This window comes from Bombina bombina, chromosome 3 (genome assembly GCF_027579735.1).
Source record: "Bombina bombina isolate aBomBom1 chromosome 3, aBomBom1.pri, whole genome shotgun sequence".
NCBI lineage: Eukaryota > Metazoa > Chordata > Amphibia > Anura > Bombinatoridae > Bombina > Bombina bombina.
The window spans coordinates 615537490-615557674 of record NC_069501.1 but is presented as its reverse complement, the minus strand read 5'-3'; the positions used below and the strand labels follow the sequence as shown (position 1 = coordinate 615557674).

The window sequence follows — 20185 nt, the reverse complement described above, 5'->3', positions numbered from 1 at the left end:
GAGGAATGTGTGCCTGGCTTTTAAAAATCCTATTAAAAACAGGGGCACTTTCATTCATCAAAGTTTACATTTTAGCCATTCGGTTTAAATACTTACCTTTTCTTCTCGCAAAGCCGGAGAACCGCCCCCCCCCCCCTTCGCTCGTCTCTTCATAGGTCAGAAATGAAGACTCTAGCTTCCTCTAATCATGGCCTCAGGAAATGTTTGTTCTGGGGGGAAGCCGTGATTGGAGGAAGCCAGATTCGTCATTGTTGACATAAGAAGAGGCTTTGCAAGAAGAAAAGGTAAGTATTTTAACAAAACGGCTAAAATGTAAACTTTGATGAATGAAAGGGCCCCTGTTTTTAATAGGATTTTTAAAAAACGGGAACACATTCCTCAAAGTTTAAGACCCGGTTTCTAAGTGATTGGCTTGATTCTCTAAAGCTTTCTGGTCTGGTAAGTATCTATAAGATGCCCTTTCCTCTCAGGGATTGTTTGAAGGGCAAATTTTACCTTGGGAACAGTGTATCTCATTAATGAGGAGCTCACTAATATGCTTTATGTTATGGAGATTAATTTACAGTATAGGACTCAGTAAAATAAGCAGATGATTCCTCTCCATACCAAAGAGTTTTTGAGAATCAGGTCCTAAGTAACAAATCTGTCCTAATCACATCACAGACTTAATACATCTTACACAGGTTGCAAATCTCTTCTGCAGATCACCAGATTTCACCCTTGGACTGATCAAACTCAGTCAGTTAAAGGGATACTAAACCCAATTTTTTTCTTTCATGATTCAGATAGAGCAGGCAATTTTAAGCAGCTTTCTAATTTACTCCTATTATCAATTTTTCTTTGTTCTCATGCTATCTTGATTTGAAAAAGCAGTACTGTAAGCTTTAAAGACGGACCATTTTTTGTTTGCAGTTGCTAATTTGTGGCTAAATGTAGCAAACCAATCAGCAAGCGCTACCCAGGTACTGAACTAAAAATGGGCCGGCTCCTAACCTTACATTACTGCTTTTTCAAATCAAGATAACATGAGAACAAAGAAAAATTGATAATAGGAGTAAATTAGAAAGTTGCTTAAAATAGCCTGCTCCATCTGAATCATGAAAGACAAAATTTGGGTTTAGTATCCCTTTAAGCCTCAGACAATTACACTAAGTCACAGCTTTTATTTTTAATTTGTTAGCATATGAAAATGATTAGACAAGTGTAAAATTCGTTATTAGGCTATTAATTTGCAAGCAAATTAGCAGGATTCTGCTATTGTCAGTGATGGATATAAGAGTGTGAAAGTGAAACACAAAGATCTGGATTTGCATAAATGTTGCACTTTAACACTAATGTACCCAGTGCAGAAAACAGACGAATGATGCTACCCACGGCCATATTTGGAATTTGATAAACGAATAGCCGAAAATTGAATTTTGCACATACCTAAAAATGATTAGTTTTGAGTCTCAGAATTCTAGAAGTTAAAACATGCATCTGTTACTCAAAACTTTAGAAGCCTTTTTTAGACAATACCATTCCATAAAACCAGATTAAAAAATGTATGTGGTCACGTGTAACTCTATTAAAACTTTTCACCCCTAGAGCTAATAACAGAATACATATTTCAAACTTTCTTCATCTGACTTCTATAAAATCACATAATTACACTTTTTAAATTAAATGGAAATGGCTAGAGCTTACAGTTTTACTGACCACTCTAAATTCCACTTGCTGAAATTAGATTTCCACTATAATATAACATAGCCTTTTAAACACTGTTTATGGAATGTGTTTATAAAATCATTAACTGGTTATCAGTATAGGATTCAGAAGCAGGCATGTTGGTTAGCAGACAGGAAAATAGTCTTTTAGATTCAATTTATGGTTGTTGTAAAACTGTATTATACATTCCAACTACAATTTCCCTCAATATATTTTATGAATAAATCCAAACTAGATATTAAGCATTAAGTACAGACATTAAGCATTACAGGCACGCTGTGTATTTTAACCTTTTTGCAACTGAATTAGATTTGATACAAGTCAAAACAAATATATTAAATACTAAAACTAAACACAATGGTAAAAGTACAAAATATCAAATAAAAACTATAAATAATCAAACCAATACATTACATCCATATAAAGACCTTGGATAGTGAAAAACAGTCATTATAAGAGGCCATTTTTCTGTAACTCCATATGGTTCATCTGCTGAATGTTACTGTAGAACAAGAAAAGCAAGAAAACACCACAACAGTGCAAGTAGTTAATCAAAATCCAAGCACCCATTAAAGGGACATTAAACCCCAAAAAAATATTTAATGATTCAGACAGAGAATACAATTTTAAACAACATTCCAATTTACTTCTATTATGTAATTTGTTTTATTCTTTAGATATCATTTGTTAAAGAAATAGCAATGCACATGGGTGAGCCAATCACGTGAGGCAAATATGTGCAGCCACCAATCAGAAGCTACTGAGCCTATCTAGATATGCTTTTCAGGAACGAATATCAAGAGAATGAAGCAAATTAGATAATAGCAGTAAATTAGAAAGTTGTTTAAAATGATAATCTCTATCTGAATCATGAAAGAAAAACATTGGGTTTAATGTCCCTTTAATGATAATGATGCTATCTGCGTAGTCTGCTCAAAATGTCTGTGACCTGATGAAATCCCCAGGCATAGAAACATGCTATCAGAATTTTAAAGGGATAGTCTAGTCAAAATTAAACTTCCATAATTCAGATAGAGCATGCAATTTTAAGCAACTTTCTAATTTACTCCTATTATAATTTATTATTTGTGTTCTTTGTATATTTATTTGAAAAAGCTGGAATGTAAAGTTTAGGAGCCCATTTATGGTTCGGCACCCTGGGTAGCACTTGCTGATTGGTGGCTACATTTAACAACCTATAAGCTTACATTCCAGCTTTTTCAAATAAAGATACAAAGAGAACAAATAAAATTTGATAATAGGAGTAAATTAGAAAGTTGCTGAAAATCGCATGCTCTATCTGAATCATGAAAGTTTAATTTTGACTAGACTATTCATTTAACGGTTTTTATAATTTTAATAAATAGCTTTTGATTCAAAGTTTTTGAGTACTTTGTCGTTTTCTAAGAAAATTAGCATCTCAGATGGGTAGCATCTAATAGATGAAATTATGAGCAGATGCAGTAGCATGTCAATGGCTAGATTAATTAAAAAGCTCATTTTTAAAACAAGATCTATGGGTGCTATGAGGCCCTTTGCTGAATTTATATGTTAAAAGTTCACTGAAACCTCTGTCACTATATTTCAGGCTGACAAGGCAAGACAAATATGTTGTGTGTTTTATGCTGTCTACAATTATTATAATGAATTCCTAATCATTACTATGTTAAATAGGTATTCCTTGGGCATAGCATTAAAAATGCAGGCAGTTTCATTGATGGGTACTTTTTCTAAATATATATCAAATATCTCTAAAAATGCTGGCATTCCAGTGTTAATGACCCAAAAAAATAAAATTCCCATCATGCCATGCAGTAAGCATTGCAAATTAGTTTACAATAGCAGAGTGGCGTGCTGAGAATTTTATTTTTCAGCTGTTATCTATTTTTTCAAATGTGATAATGAGACAAACTTCTTATATTTTTCACAACTCTTAGCTGTGTATGTTTCTCTAGAGTGAAAATTGTTTCAGATTTTGTCCATTGGTCCAGTGGATTCTTGTTGCACCACTAGGTGACCTTCAGTGATTTTTATATTGAAAAGAATGAGAACATTTAATGAGATGGTAGAAATAGTCAGGGAGACTGCATAAGTGTTAATAGATTCCTGGACTGAAAATATATTTTGTGAGTATTAGTTACACTGTTGCATGTTAAACCTTTGAAAGCCTATATCAGAAAAAGAGTAAAAATGTCTTCCCATCACTTCCAGCATCCAAGCGATCTACCAATTATATGTAAAGGCAGTTGGCTCACATGTTTTGATGCATTTGTGTATTTACAGGGAGAGCCAGGACTTCCAGGAGAAGGAAAAAGGGGTCCACCAGTAAGTATTTTATCACACAGTATCAATCATATTACTGAGACATTTTTATTTGAATTACTATGACTCTACAACGCTTACATAGAATCATGAGACACTCTCTAAACTTCTTAATATTTCCAAAAGATTTTAAATACACAGATGCTTCCTAGTTAACACATATGGATATGCAGTTTTTTTACCATGCACCACACTGCAACTGTCAATAAGAGGCACAATTTTATATTTATAGCAACCATTATACCCAAATAAATGACCTACAAAAAAAAAATTGCTATTGCTAATTTATCTAAAATATGTTCACAATTACCTTATCAAATCCCCAAAAAGCAGATATGTAGTCATATAATAACTGAACAATATATACAGAAGCCTATTAAACTAAAAATTCAAAGAACTTGAATCAGACAAAACTTTCCAATTTCTATGTTATCTTAGTGAGTTGATTCACAAAAGCACAAATCAGCTCTGCAGATCTCAGTGAATCATACAAACAGTATTACATTAATTGAGGAGATTCACCTCAATGCAGAGTTCTTTGAATGTTAAGAACCTGATGATATAAAGCTCTTGGGTGAGATCATCTAAAAGGTTTCTTCAGTACTGCAAAGGGTCCCTTAAATAGTTTTCAAAAAGCAAATATTAGCTTGAGAGCTGTTTATCTCACTAAACAAGATTCTGGTTACAATAAAATAACCCCCCCCCCCCCCCCCAAAAAATACAAAAACAAAGATTTTGTGTAATTTCTTTCCATTCGGGAGTTTTTCGTCATCTGGGCCTTAGTAAGCTAAGGCACTGAGTCGAGAAACAGTAACCCTGAATGAAAGAATTGATGTAAGAGTTTTGTGACCCCCATGTTGGCCAAGTGAAGGGGTCATCTTTAGGTTAGTATGTGTGGTTAACTGGACAGTAGATAAAGGTTGGAAGTAGAAGTGCTCCTCATATCTGGAGCAAAACATGCAAGGAGAAGCTCCCACCCTCCCTCTCCTTTTGGTTTGAATTTTTGTTTGTCAGGGGGTGCTTGCCTATTTGGTGTCTTTGGTTAGAGGATTGCTGGTACCTCCTGTTTTGATTGGCAGGGGAGAAATGTGTACAAGTGGGGTGTGCCCTTCTCAGGTGTAAGGAAGATCATGTTTGGTGGCCGGGCAAGCACCCTGGGGTTTTATTTTAAATGCTTGTCTGATTATGGAATAATGTTATGGTAATGATTTCATCAATAAAACAAGCTGCAGCCTTTATAACCCAGATTTGATATCATTGTATGTATTTGAACGGAACATAGTGCCTAGCATAAGGGTCATTCACTTACATCACACATAAATGTAGTACACATGTGGATTGGAGTAGCTCTGTTAGTTCAGGGTAGACCGTGTTAGCACACATACACAAATATTCTTGTGACACTTTATTGGCTGGTACTAATACTTTATGGGCTGGTATTAACTGATTTTGAAATAAAAATCCTAAACCTTCTGCTTTAACAGGGGGACATGGGAGAGCAAGGTCTGCCAGGAAAAATGGTAAGTATTAGTGTGATTTATAGCAAGATATTGCTTTCACCTTATCCGTGTCCTTCAGCTCTCTTTTGCCTTCTTATTTTTATATATTTTTGAACACATTGTACTCCACTACTCCCAAATCAAGGATTTATTACCACACAAAAAAGTCACAAACAATTCTTCATAACTTATGTCAAAAATAGATAACATTTACCACACCAAAGTTGTTTATTGTTAAACATAATGTAGAATAGGTAAAACATAGCAATGCCTCATTAATATTTATTTTTTTATCTTATTTATTCTGCTCAGTTTAATGTTCCTTGTCTAACACTACTGACTCCCTGATGAAAAGTTGGAGGTTGTCAAAAAAATAACTGCATAGACTGACTGGAACATGGAGAACAGTAAAACGTATTCATGATTTAGACATAATATTTATTATTATTATTATACGTTATTTATAAAGCGACAACATATTCCGCAGCTCTGTCCATGGATACAATTCATTTAAATAAAACAATGATATAATACTAGTAAGAGACAAGACAAAATTTTACAAACACATGCAGGAGGAATTAAGGGCCCTATTCCCGTGGGAATTTACAATCTAGAGGGGTAGGAGGTTGAGAAACAGGAGGTAAGGACTACAAGGTTGAGAAAGGTGTTAATGCAGAGTTAGATGAGGGAAATGTTAGGTAAGTGGAATTAATTTATTATTAAGTTGGGTGGTAGGCTCCTCTAAACAAAAATTATTCAGGGAGCATTTAAAAGAAGTAAGATTAGGAGAAAGCCTGACAGGACAAGGGAGAGTGTTCCAGAGGGTATGTGGTGCACGACAGAAGTCCTGCAGTCTAGCATGAGAAGAGGTGATAGTCGAAGATGCAAGGAGCAGGTCATCATTGGATCTTAGTGGGTGGGCTGGAGTATACTTGTTGATTAGAGAGGATAGGTAGTGGGGAGCGGCGTTGGTGAGAGCTTTGTATGTATGGGTGAGAATTTTGAATTTAATTCTGCTGTGAATGGGGAGTCAATGAAGGGACTCACAGAGAGGTGCAGCAGATACAGAGCGACGGGACAGGTGTTTTAGCCTGGCAGAGGCATTTAGGATGGATTGAAAGGGGGAGAGGCGGGAAAGAGGAAGGCCAGTAAGTAGGTTATTGCATTACTCAAGTCAGGAAATAACAAGGGAGTGGATTATTTACTTTGTGGTGTTAGCACTCATAAAAGGGCGAATCTTGGAAATATTGCGTTACGTCAGTATGAAGATTTTAGTCAAGTGTAACTCCGAGGCAGCGGACTTGGGGAGATGGTGATGTCGTCTACAGAGATAGAAAAATCAGAAGTTGGCTTAGAGCTTGAGAGGGGATTAGAAGGAGCTAACATAATTAATTATATGATCTTGACTTTGTTGAACAGCTTTCAGCAACAGAGAAAGAGTTTCTTTCTTATAAATAATAGATTTTGAAGAGCAGTGCTATAATCTTGTGGGTGAACAGAGTTATATCTAATTCTGATCATATCCTTATGTCTCCTTTTTTTATAGGGACCTCCAGGCCCTCAAGGTCCTTCTGGAAATACAGGAACAAAAGGTGAAAAGGTAAGAACAAAAAACAATAAGAAAGTAATGCTGTCACATTAGTGATTCTCCGTCATTTGTTTTCAGCAAACTTATGCCTCAGTATGACTTGAGGTAACACAAAAAGATACAAATCCCTATACAAGTAAACAGTAAATACATGCTAGACATAATGATGTATTTAAAGCAAAGACTAGCCTTACAATAATATTTAGATGCATTTTTACAATTATATTAGTTGTTTAAATATTGAACCAATAAGTGTAAAGGTTTTGTTTCTATAAAGTAATTGGAGCTGCCATGCTTGAACTAGTTTTCTATTTATCTCTGTTTGTACAAACAAAGCTGTATGGAAACTCTTTCAGACAATCTCTTTTAATGCCTGTTTTATATCTGTCCTGAATTGTCTTCATCAGGGAAAACAGTTAAGGGGCAACTGAAGTTCAAACATGGTGGCATCCATTACTTTATAGAAACAGTGCAATTTATAAACCTAGCAATTTATGAAAGTATATTGCAAAGTTTCTTAACTATACATTATTAAACATTTTTGGTTAGATTATGAGTGGAGAGCAATATTGTGCTTACGTGAGCACAATATTTGCGCTCCACTCAGTAATACCAGCAAACGTAAATATGCGCTGGTATTACAAGTGCGTTGCAATGTGCTCACTAGAGGGCTCTTCCATAGGCTCCAACTGGAGCATTGTTTTAATGCTGACAGACACGGCAAACAACCTAACAAAGGGGGCAAATCGTGCAGAGAAGGGCAGCAATAAATATATATGTATATAAATATATATATTTATGTGTTTATATGTGTATATACATATATTAACACATAAATATATATGTACAGTATATAATTATTATATATTTAGGTGTTAATGTGTGTATATACACATATTAACACATAAATATATATGTGTATAAGCATATGTGAAAGAAAACAATTGGGATTCGCACACACTCCAATAGATAGGAATATTCTCAATGTAAATATTGTCCGGTGCAACACCTAGTAGGACCACCCTTCAGGCCCCAAAGTAACAATATGTATTCAAAAAAGTGAAGGTAGCACACAGTTTCAAAGGCTAAACCTTTATTTAGAGCAATGTTTCGGGGCTCCTGCCCCTTTCTGAAGCTGGTTTGTAACTGAAGCACATACACCTCTTATAAGGTCAAACATAAAACAGGTAACCAATAACAAAGCAAGGGTGTGTTTAACAGGTAATGACACCATCACATATCCTGTGGAAAAAGAAAGCAACACACAATTTAACCCCTTAGACCCCATTACTAGCATTGGAAAACCTATTAAAAACAAATGCAGCAAGTTGCTGACCATATTACATAACTGTTGAAGAACATAATAACACAAACTATGATCTATGACCATATAAAATAGAAGATTTGTATTGTTATTTGTGTACAATAAGTGTTTCTTAAATCAAGGGTACAAGATCAAACTCTCTGTTTAACCCCTTAGGGTGCAGGGTATGGAGAAGCCAAATCCATTTGGCTTCTTGATTCAGGAGGTCCCTATGCCTGTCACCCCCTCTAAGCCTCTTGGGGGCACTATCAATTATCAAGTATCTTAACTGATTGGCCTGGTGACCCATCTCAGCAAAATGTGCTGGAACTGGAAGATGTAACATCTTATCGTTACGGATGGTCGACTTATGTTGACAAATGTGATCCCTTATCTTTTGTGTTGTCTCACCAACATATAGTAACAACATAAGTTGAGTCACACGTATAGTACCCTTTGATCTGGTACCTTCTCCCTGTCTGTGGGTGGGAAATTACTCCCCCCTTGTTAATATTATTACATTGGGCACACCCTAGACATGGGAATGTGCCCTCCTTGGGGGTTCCAAAAAATTGTCTTTGGGTATCACTCTTGGGCTTATCTGATATGGCATGTACCAACTTTCTGCCTATAGTATTGCCCTTTCGATATGAGGCTCTGGGGACTTCCTTAAATTCCTTGATCTCTGGACAAGTCTCCCGTAGGAGATACCAATGTTTTTTGATAATGTTGTACACTTTCTTGCTCAGGGTATTATATGAGCTTACAAAATTCAATCTGTTCTGTTTGATGGTGTTTTTGTTTTTAGGAATATTTGATCTGACTGGGCAATTTTTTAGAGTTTTAATAGGTTTTCCAATACTAGTAATGGGGTGTAAGGGGTTAAATTGTGTGTTGCTTTCTTTTTCCACAGGGTATGTGATGATGTTATTACCTGTTAAACACACCCTTGCTTTGTTATTGGTTACCTGTTTTATGTTTGACCCTATAAGAGGTGTATGTGCTTCAGTTACAATCCAGCTTGAGAAAGGGGCAGGAACCCCGAAACCTTGCTCTAAATCAAGGTTTAGCCTTTGAAACCGTGTGCTACCTTCACTTTTTTGAATACATATGTGTATAAGCATATACATATATATTTATAGTGAAAACACAGTCCCCCATTTACCTCCATGTAAAGGCACACCCCACATCCCCTCACTTTAACCCTTTATAACTGCTTCTTGCAGTTTTTTGTTGTTTTAAATAAAAATGTACTGTATTCTGTATTTTAGGGGCTATTGGGGCATTTTAAATTTTTAACCAGAGGTCTGACCTCTGGTTAATTGCACTAAGCACCAGTGACGTGCGGTGAGGTCAGAGGCTGGTGAGGCACTAGATATGATACCCTGTGGAACACATATACCGAGGACCATAAGTACCTGCAACAGGGCAGGTTTTAATTATCACTGAACCAGTATATAGATTAAATAATAAGCTGATGGGTGAGCGCATGTTAGTAACCATGGTGTTACTGATCAGCTGATTATTTTACCTTTGCACTGGTTCAGCTATAATGAAAACCTGACCTGTTGGGGGTACTTGAGGACCACAGTTAAGATACATTGCACTAAAGCATCAGCTCATCTGCAATATGTTGATTACCTGGAGAATAAAGCAGGTTGTAATAGTGTGACTCTGTCCCACCCCAGTGATCTGCCCCAGATGCAAAACACTCAAGTCAAAATTACACTTGTATGATTCAATTAGAGCAGTAATGTTAAACAACTTTCCAATTTATTTCCATTAACAAAAGGTGCACAGTCTTTTTATATTTACACTTTTTTGACTCAACAGCTCCTACTGAATTCACAGAATATGAGTATATGCATTTGTGATTGGCTGAATATTTTTTTTTTTATTATTGTTTTAATAGTGTCTCACAGGTTGTTCACATTTCCTGTCATAACATTCCTTGATACCCCTAAGCAGGTGCTGTAACACACCAGTGTGTCCAGACAAGCTAGTTGAGATTACCTGTTGATACTTATCATGGCACTGGTAGTAATTTAGGAAATGTGATGTGACTGTCACAAAATCAATATACAACAAGCCCTGTTGCGACACACTCTAAAGCTATTAAAAAACAACAAGACAGCAGTATTATCCCACATAAATGTACACAAATAAGTCTCACACCCAAATAAGGAATATGATATTTTAATTTATGCAATGAGTTGTCAGTATTCCCACTGCTGTCTTCTAAATACATTAGCTGATAAATTCACACTCATATTAATAAGTAAGAAAAAAAAAACAGTTCTGTGAATTTTAATTCAATTTCTGACTACTAATAATTTAAAATTCATCTACATATATTTATTTACAGACATGAATATCTGGTTCCTAAAAAGGCTTTTGTATATCTTTGCTTGCTCCTAGATTTGTCACAAATTTGTTAATCCTTGCATAAGATAAGCAATATTAGGTTTTTATGACTTACTTAATAATACATTTAGCTTTCAGTACTATCTACCATTCCTTTTTTTATTTTGCAGCATGTTTGAATTACAAGTAGAACAGTACACCAACCGTTTCAAAAGTGCTGTGTGGTGTAATACTGTTCTAATTCAAACATGCTGCAAAATAAAAAAAAAAAGGAATGGTAGATAGTACTGAAAGCTAAATGTATTATTAAGTAAGTCATAAAAACCTAATATTCCTTATCTCATGCAAATTATGCAAGGATTAACAATTAAACAAATTTGTGTGCCACTTTACTTGAAATAAAAACAGAAAATGCGGCAAACTCAGCACCGGCGCCGCAGAAAAACTGCACTTAAACAAAATGATAATTGATTACAGTTCTAACTAATTACCCCATACCTATATCTAATGGTGAAGGCCTCGCACTCAGCAATCTGCCTGCAACAGGGATGTCAACACAAAACACACAGTGACTGATAGGACGACAGCGGCACTGGCAGGCACTTGACCAAAGTTGATCGCACAGCCCACAGACCACTTCAGCAGAGCAGAGCAGGGCAGGCAGGCACGCCACCACACGTCTCTCTCAGCAGCTCCCTCCTGACCTGCTCACTCTTCTTCCCGCCGCCTGAAATCTGTGTCGGCGCGACCGTGACGTCACACATGCTCTGTCACTCAGCTCATCAGCCCAGCAGGCACGCCTCCCCGGCAGCACCGATGCTGATTGGCTGTGTGATCCAACTCCATCATGGAGGCGGTTTTGAGAACCGCCTCCAATGGAGCTTGATGGGGGCCCGGCAAAACACCACTAGGTGGTGCTAGCTCTAAGTGAGCTGAACAGACTATATTCAGATCCAGTGTTGCGCAATTTATGGAGGGCAGCGGACCGGCTCACTGCCTCCTAATTGCGCAACATGGATGCTGAATTTAATTTGGCAGAGCAAGCGCAGTAGGAATGTTGCAATGCACATTGCACATATTAAAATAATGACGATGAGGTGGGCAATCGACGGCGGGGGTGGGGGGGTGGTTGTACCCTTGGGGGTGGCCCAAAAAAAAAAAAAGACAAAAAATATATATTTTTTTTTAATAAACATTATTTGAAATTTTTCTTCTCCGCCTCCCCTGCCTCCTATTACTGCACGTCACTGCTAAGCACAAAGTGTAACCTCAAGCTCGCATTAAGAGAGCGCTTAACTTGTAATCTGACCCTTTATATTACATACGGTTTGATATCCCTTTAAGTGGCATAATTAGGCATAGGGTTGCATTTTTTTAATTTATTTTTTAAGTAAGGGAGACTAAGGAATCAACTAATTTAATTTAGGAAATCTACAAATTACACAGTAGTAACTGAAAAAACTCTTCATACAAAGCATCTTCATTTACACAGTCTAGCTTAATCCATTCAACAACTTTCTGCAAATCCCTGAATTTTATTTCTCATCTAAGGCACAGTTGAAGTAAATAAATTAAGCTGTTAGATACATCAAAATTATTAACTAAATAAGAGTACAAGAGTACAATATTAATTGTATAAATTAAGATTTTACATGTTGTAAAAAATAAGGGCAAAAATAAGTGCTGATAAACAAGGGAGTTTGGGTAAATAAGGGAGATCCCTGGAAATAAGAGAAGGTTGGCACCACTAATGCATTATCTCACAATTTATACCACTAAACTTTTGAAACCACAGTTAGGGGTGTACTTTTTCTTTGAGATAGACAAAGTAAAATATAGTATAAAGTTTCAGTAACTTTATACTTTGTATTTTGCAAAACAGTATTGTGTTGAGGAATATAAGGAAAGATGATCACAATATTGTGCTTGTTTTTACCAGATCATTTTTGACAGTCAATGGGGTATATTTTTCATAGTGCAAGCGGACATGATACGATGTAGCGTATCATGTCCGCTGCACATTGATAAATGCCGACAACATACGCTGTTGACATTTATCATTGCACCAGCTGTTCTTGTGAACTGCTTGTGCAATCCCGGTCCTCTGTAGATTGGAGGCCAATTGGCCACTATCAGAGGGTGTCAATCAACCCAATCGTATTCGATCAGGCTGATTTCTGTCCGTGGCTTCAGAGCAGGAGGACAACTTCTGTTTCCGGTGAGCCTGAAGGCTCGAGCGGAAACAGGGGCATCAAGCTCCATACAGAGCTTAATAATTTGGCCCCAATGTGTTTTTTCCAATGATCATATTCAAACAATGCCTCTGCCATTGGTATTCCTCAACCACAAAATTGTTACCTCATAAAAACAACACAAAATTGCTATTTGACTTCAATTTGTTAATCTCCCGGTTTCAAAATCCAACAATATAATGGCAAGGATTGACGACAAACAATATGCAGATTTTGTGGATGTAGAAATTACATCACAGGTTAAAGGGCCAGTGCATTGATTTATGCTTATAGGTGACATGTGTGTAATTAACCTGTTGTGCTTTAGAAACAGAGATATGTGTGTATGCCTTCTTAAGGAATTTGAACAGGGAAAATAGGTATAGGAAGCATGTGTTTTGTTGGGTTATTGGTTTAGTTAATTTCTATTAGAATAAACTTGCAAAAACAAGCAGGTAGCATTTGTTTGGTGAAGTTGCTTCATATGATCATCCAATTTAGCAGGTGGTGTCAGTGTGTTTTGCCCATGCACAAAACCAGTGTTCCATTTGAACTCTTTTTTTCAAATGGTTCTGGTTTAAGCATTTGATGTATTGACAATTATAAATCTGTTTCTTTCACACTGCCTTAAAATCATATAAATGAGGCAAATTTTGGTAGAAAACCTCTTCCTAGTTCCGAGGAAGCACAGTCTGAAACACTTTTCTACCCAGAGCTCCTTGCACGGAACCAACATAGTGAAAGACTGCATGGAAGCTCGTGAACCTGCAACCACCCAAATTAAATAAACCCAGACCTTAAAAAGAACTGACATTTTTTCACAAGGCATAAGGATTGCAAAGCATATCCAGATGGCTTAAGAAACTTTTGGAAGGATTCTAATACCAGAATGGAGACCACAAGGAAAATCTAATTTCCTTATTTACTTAGTAGTTTCCAAAATATTGAATATCTCTGAAAATAAACCTGTGTGAAAGAGCCTAATTTATTCCTAGTATTAGTACAGGACAAATGGACTAGATCCTATATACAAAGAAGATCTGTATAATGCAAAAGTAAAGTTTACAAAAAAAAACAATTACAAAAATTGTGTTCCAAAACATTTAAAATGCAAATGGTAATTCCAGTTACATAAATATGTATCCTTTCAGAGTATTGGTGTAGACCTTCTAATTAATCATTCATAAATGGAAAAAGAAAAAATGTGAGATAACATGATGATTTCTTAAATACAGAGAGGGGATTTAGCACTGTTTAAAAGAAATGTTTTATTAGCAAGTAAAGGGGAATTTACCCCAAGCATTCCAAAATAGAAGGATTCTGCAAATAAAGTGAGAAGTACTACCACTTTAAGAGATTCAATATCTTGTGTAGAGCAAGTGAAGCAAACAACTGTAATATAAACAAATATGAAATGTCCATATATAAGCTCATATAATATAATCACATTATTGGTACCAGAACAAACACAGTTCCCCACCGGTCAATATAAAAACAACTGATGTCAGTACCTCAAATTTGATCCAGTTGGATTTGGATATTAAACCATCCATCAATGCATTTAATGCTGGCTTAGTGAAAATTTCAAAGGGCAATCTTACAGCAGCTTCCACTTCAAATTAGGTCATGACCTTTCATAACAAACATATCTCCTCAATGGTCAATTTCTTTTTGATGGTACACAAAACATATCCTGGACCCATTGTGCATATATCTTGTATAAGCAGCTCACAGTAATTAGTTATGCAAATCCACACCGCTATCTTCACTGTAGCAGATCCTGGTATTTTCCGACCACTCCTTCCCTGTTATTCAGTTACTTGGAACAGTAAAGAGTATTACTCAATGGATCACTAACTGTTAAACAAGCTATACTTGAGTTTTCAAAACCAGAGTCCAGTTTTTATACATAACTGGCAAAAACATCCTGCTCCACACTACTTCATTCACCAGAGAATCTCTCCCTGATAACCTCTTACTGAGAACTCCATGGCCAACGTATGTTTCACCAATAATGGTTGTCAACTGGGGCTTCATCAGGGTTGTCAATCAAAACATCAGCTCCGATATATAAAGTCTTAAGCCCTCCCAATTAAAATTAATTTGCCTAGGTCATATCATATCATCTGCAGAAGATGGCACTACTCATATCTATCACAGTGTTCCAATTACATATACATACACAGTAAAATCAGACAAGCACAAAATAAACTCAATTGAAATAGCAATAATAAATGTGGTGTACATAACACTTGTTCATGAGCTTACATGCAAAAGGCAGAACAAGGTGAATCATTAAGGAAAGAAGAGGGATTCGGAGGTGAACAGAGAAAGGTTAATGTAGGTAGGTTGTATGCAACAGTAATAACTTCAGGGAACTCTTCTAAAATATCTCAGGATAAAATTAAACATAACAATTTCCTAGACAAGAGATATATACTCACGCTATATTTGAGGGCTCATAACCCATAACTAAAGAACCAATGGAAAAAAATGTATCAAAAGAAATTTGGGCAAAAAAAATTGTAAGGTTTTATAGAAGGGATGCAAAATTGTAATTATTCTCAAGAGACACCTTTTTGCGACTGATATCGTGGCACACAATGATGGAAAACCTCAGAACACTGTGCCATCCTATATAATAAAAGGCCAGGTATGTTTGTCAGATGCAGTCATGTGCAGTAGAGACAAACATACCTGGCCTTAACATTAAAATCAGTGTCGGCTTGGAGCGAGGTCAGTGGCACCTGTGAGGTCTGTCGCGTGAGAAGCAGCCGGCACGAGATAGTGGGCGTGACCTACACAGCACACAAGCTGAGGTCAGTGACAGCTGTGAGGTCTGGCGTGAGATAGGGAGCGCGAGGTACACAGCATGCAAGCTGATTGAGAAAGGCTGTGAGAAAGGCTGAAATTTAATAGCCTAAATTATAATGCACCTAATACATTAGCCTGGAGCCCCTCCCACACCGGTATAAGGCTCTTACCCCCTCCAATAAATACCGCTGAGGAGCCGTCAAGCTGAAAGGTTTCTGCAGCTCAAAAAAACTCCCTCTGCACACTAATGACCACGAGCGTAATGAAGAGCCTAGGCACTGGCAGAAAGGGCCAAATTTATCCTAAGACGGAAAAAATATCCACCATACTGCACTCTGCCTATGCCTTCTTCAGGACTCTGGCATCTCCCTAGCGCTCTCTGTGCAGACCCTGAAAATGAGTAACACTAGGGAAGCCGGCCAGCTGACAGGGTCCTGCAGCGCATAAGGGATCCTTTTGCGATAGCACTGATGGAAGGAGGAGAGGGGGGGGGGGGAGTGAGCACAAGAGAGGTGGGAAGAGTGAGCACAAGAGAGGGGGGGAGAGTGAGCACTAAAGGGATCCTTTTGCGATAGCGCTGATAGAAGGAGGAGAGGGGGGGGAGAGTGAGCTTAAAAAATTGGCCCGTGTACACGGGCTTTAGGACTAGTAATGACATAATTGATCATGTAAATGTTCTGCGCCCTAACCTTCCTGCAGGTCCTGGTTGCTGTAGTGCAAACCAAAGCAAGTTTAATGCACATCAAAAAATGTATATAAAGATACATCACAGACACTTTTCTGCAAAATGTATCTAAATTACATATACTAAACATTTAAAGGGATAGCTACATATATTTGTGGAAACAAACAGCCAAGGGCTAGAAAGGACACAGATAGGAAAAATAGAGGCATACATACAGATCAATTAGCCCCACAATTACTACAAATATAATGAACATAATGAACATAAAGAGGCCTATTTATCAAATGTCTGTTGGACCTGATACGACAGTGCAGATCAGGTCCGACAGACATCGCTGAATGCAGAGAGCAATACGCTCTCCGTATTCAGCATTGCACCAGCAGCTCACAAGAGCTGCTGCTGCAACGCCGCCCCCTGCAGACTTGCGGCTAATCGTCCACCAGCAGGGGTGTGTCAATCAACCCAATTGTATTTGATCGGGTTGAATTGTGGCGATTCCTGTCCGCCTTTAGACCGCTGCTTCATAACTGCTGTTTCTGGCGAGTTTGAAGACTCGCCAGAAACACAGGCCCACATGCTCTAACGTGGTGTGTTGGGTTAGTGCGCAAGTAATACGTGTTAGGTTTTTTTTTCAGTTTTCGCACTCCATTGATGTCTGGAGAGAAGTTAGCACAGTCATAATATGCGAAGTCCTCAAAGTAGCACGTGTCATGGCTTTTGCGTGGGCACAAACATTTTATTTTAACTTGTAAAAATCTGCTTGTGGTAGTGTTTACACACGAGCAAAAGTGCTAAATAGTGTGCCACTTGTAACCTGGCTCATTATGTTTCAGATCTTAGTCAGGTATATTTTTAATTGGGAAGCGCTATATTTTATTCATGTCTATGTAATACAGTCTAGGAAATATTTCCTAGACATTGCTAATTATTTATTGAACTATTTTGGATTGTCTTACACTAATACCTTAACATATTTAGAATATTATTGGTTTAGGAAGAGGCTAAATTAAAAGTATTTTATTTTTCAAACAGATATTGCTGAAAACTGCTTTGGTTGAATTTAAAAAAGAATGGATAATAACATGACATTTAATTAGGTTTAGTATGTTTAGTTAAATGAGAGTGATGCAATTTTAATTAAAATATAACTGAATGAGAAATATCTGTTGTTTTTTAAATTAATCAAAAATGCTATGTTATAGGGTGGCCCTGGGCGGATGGGTGAGATAGGACTTCCTGGGAACCCTGGAATTGGAGTAATGGGGCCACAGGTGAGTGGAGTTTTGATGTTGCCTCTTACTTTTTTCATACTGTAGATCTATCATCTATTAGGCATCTTGGTGTTTCACTGTTGAACCATCCCATAGCATTCTATATATAGATACATCTCATTCTCATATTCCATATCTAGATATGTTTTCTTGTGGAATCCTCACACCACTGCAACTCTTCTTTACATCTGAAATATAGAACTCTTACTTTTCATTTCTCCATTTAGACTTCTACCTTCTTCAGGAATCTTCTCACTACTGAAGCTAATCCTCAGATTTCATATTTTGAACTAACTTCTTCAGAGCTCTCTCATATTTACAGGTTTACCCTTTTTTCAGTTCTCTTATCTATTGCATTGTTCTAATGGTGCTTTCTATACATATAATTTCCATTTAGATTAAAGGGACATAAAAACTAAATTATATATATACCATCATCTAAATCTCAATAGTTTTTTTTATTGTCTACATGCATCAAATGCTCCTTCTTTCTCCATAAATCACTTTTAAATTACAACTTTTGTTTTAAAATGTGGAATGAGAGCTACTTCCATTATTTTTCCTAGGGACGTGATGGATCCCCAGGCAAACCTGGATTGCCTGGAATTAATGGTATACAAGTAAGTGATACAGTTACATGTCAGTTATCTGCACCCTTTACCCTTCTATAAATGTTCTAATGCCCACACATTCTCCATGCATCTCACATTCTATTCTTTATTGTGTTTTCAGGGAGGGAAAGGAAGCAGAGGTGAAAAGGTGAGTGGATCTATGTCTGTTTCCCCTTCCACTGGAAAATATGGGGACATAATCAAACAAGAGAGGTACAATTTTATATGCACCTACCAGTAATTAGCATTCAATTAATATTAAATCTAACATCAACTATATATACTTTATATGTATGTGTAATGTTACTCCCATTTTATCTGTTATATGCTAGATGTATATTTATTTGCAAAACGCCAAAGGTACAAAGATAAAAAACAATACAAAAGTATGTAGAAATATCACATAGCAAGGTGTCTACACACCAACAGTATACAATCTGTTCAGTTTAGGAAAATACAGTGTAGTAAAACCTAAGATTTACTCGTTATGGTTTATCCAAATATAATGTGTATTTTACAGTCAGGAAGGTAGTAATATTGCAGAGTGACAGACTCGCCAGAAACACCAGTTATGAAGCAGCGGACCCTGTCCACCTGCTCTCGGTGGACAGGAATCGCCGGAAATCCACCTGATCGAGTGAGATCGGGTTGATTGACACCCCACTGCTGGCGGCCCATTGGCCGCGAGTCTGCAGGGGGCGGCGTTGCACCAGCTGCTCTTGTGAGCTGCTGGTGCAATGCTGAATACGGAGAGCGTATTGCTCTCCGCATTCAGCGAGGTCTTGCGGACCTGATCCGCACTGTCGGATCAAGTCCGACAGACATTTGTTAAATAGGCTCCAATGTCTCATGTGGTCTGTTGCTCACACTCAAGGTTCTGTTCTTTCATTGCGCTACACATAAATGGTTGCATTACATTATAAAAGTGCTTGTCCCATTTCAGGGAGATGCTGGAGTTTGTTCTTGTCCCCCGGGTCCATGGATGGTAAGTACCGCCTCTCTTCATTACTGTTACAGATTATTTGTTGCTTTGTCTCCTCATATCTCTTGTTTTTTTACAGGGATCTACAGATGAGTGGAATGGAGATTTGTGGAAATTTGGGATCCAGGTTGGATTTCTATTTCCTTACAATTTATCTTTATATATTTAGTCCCATCCATACTTCCTATGTAACCTATGAAGCTATATCATATGTTTATCAATAACATAGTACTGTTTTTGTTTGTCAGTTATCTGCTCATAATGGTTTAACATTTTTTGGATCTTCTATTAATTTTATTCTGTCACATGTTCCACACAGATGCTTTTATGACATTAGCATTAGCAGTAGTAAGACGAACAGTTACAGCAGAGTTATATTGGCATTTAAGTCAGCCACCTTGTCTAATTCATCCACTTTCATTCTCTCTCTCTCTGTTGTCTCTCTCTCTCTCTCTCTCTCTGTCGTCTCTCTCATCTCTTGTTCACTCTCACTCTCCCCTTAGTTCTTTCTTCTTTCCCGTTATTTTCTTCTTCTCAGTCTCTCCCCATTCTCTCTCTCTGACTTCCTCCTTTACTCCTTCATCTCTCACTTATCACCTACATCTCTGTATTTCATCTTTACCCATAAAGAGGTCTCACCTCTTTCCCCTATTCTTGCACATGACTCACACCTTTCTTACACTTCTGTCCTCAAAGTCACCTCTTTATCTCTTTACATAATGCCACTAATACTTATTACTAGGGATGGGCGAATGTTTTGCAACATTCGAAAAACGGCACGAATTTTAACACATTCGTTCGTTCGAAA

At 37.1% G+C, this 20185-nt stretch overlaps 1 protein-coding gene across 5 annotated transcripts in view; it reads left to right on the top strand.

Moving 5' to 3' along the window:
- The window catches only part of COL16A1 (collagen type XVI alpha 1 chain), a 240454-nt gene that overhangs the window by 164598 nt on the left and 55671 nt on the right, over positions 1-20185 (top strand). For all 5 annotated transcript variants that reach the window (XM_053707234.1, XM_053707232.1, XM_053707233.1 and 2 more), the window contains exons 34-41: positions 3991-4032; positions 5514-5549; positions 7075-7128; positions 17716-17784; positions 18351-18404; positions 18517-18543; positions 19339-19380; positions 19457-19504. In XM_053707234.1, the coding sequence (XP_053563209.1) occupies positions 3991-4032; positions 5514-5549; positions 7075-7128; positions 17716-17784; positions 18351-18404; positions 18517-18543; positions 19339-19380; positions 19457-19504 (372 nt within the window). The remainder of the gene's footprint in view (positions 1-3990; positions 4033-5513; positions 5550-7074; positions 7129-17715; positions 17785-18350; positions 18405-18516; positions 18544-19338; positions 19381-19456; positions 19505-20185) is intronic.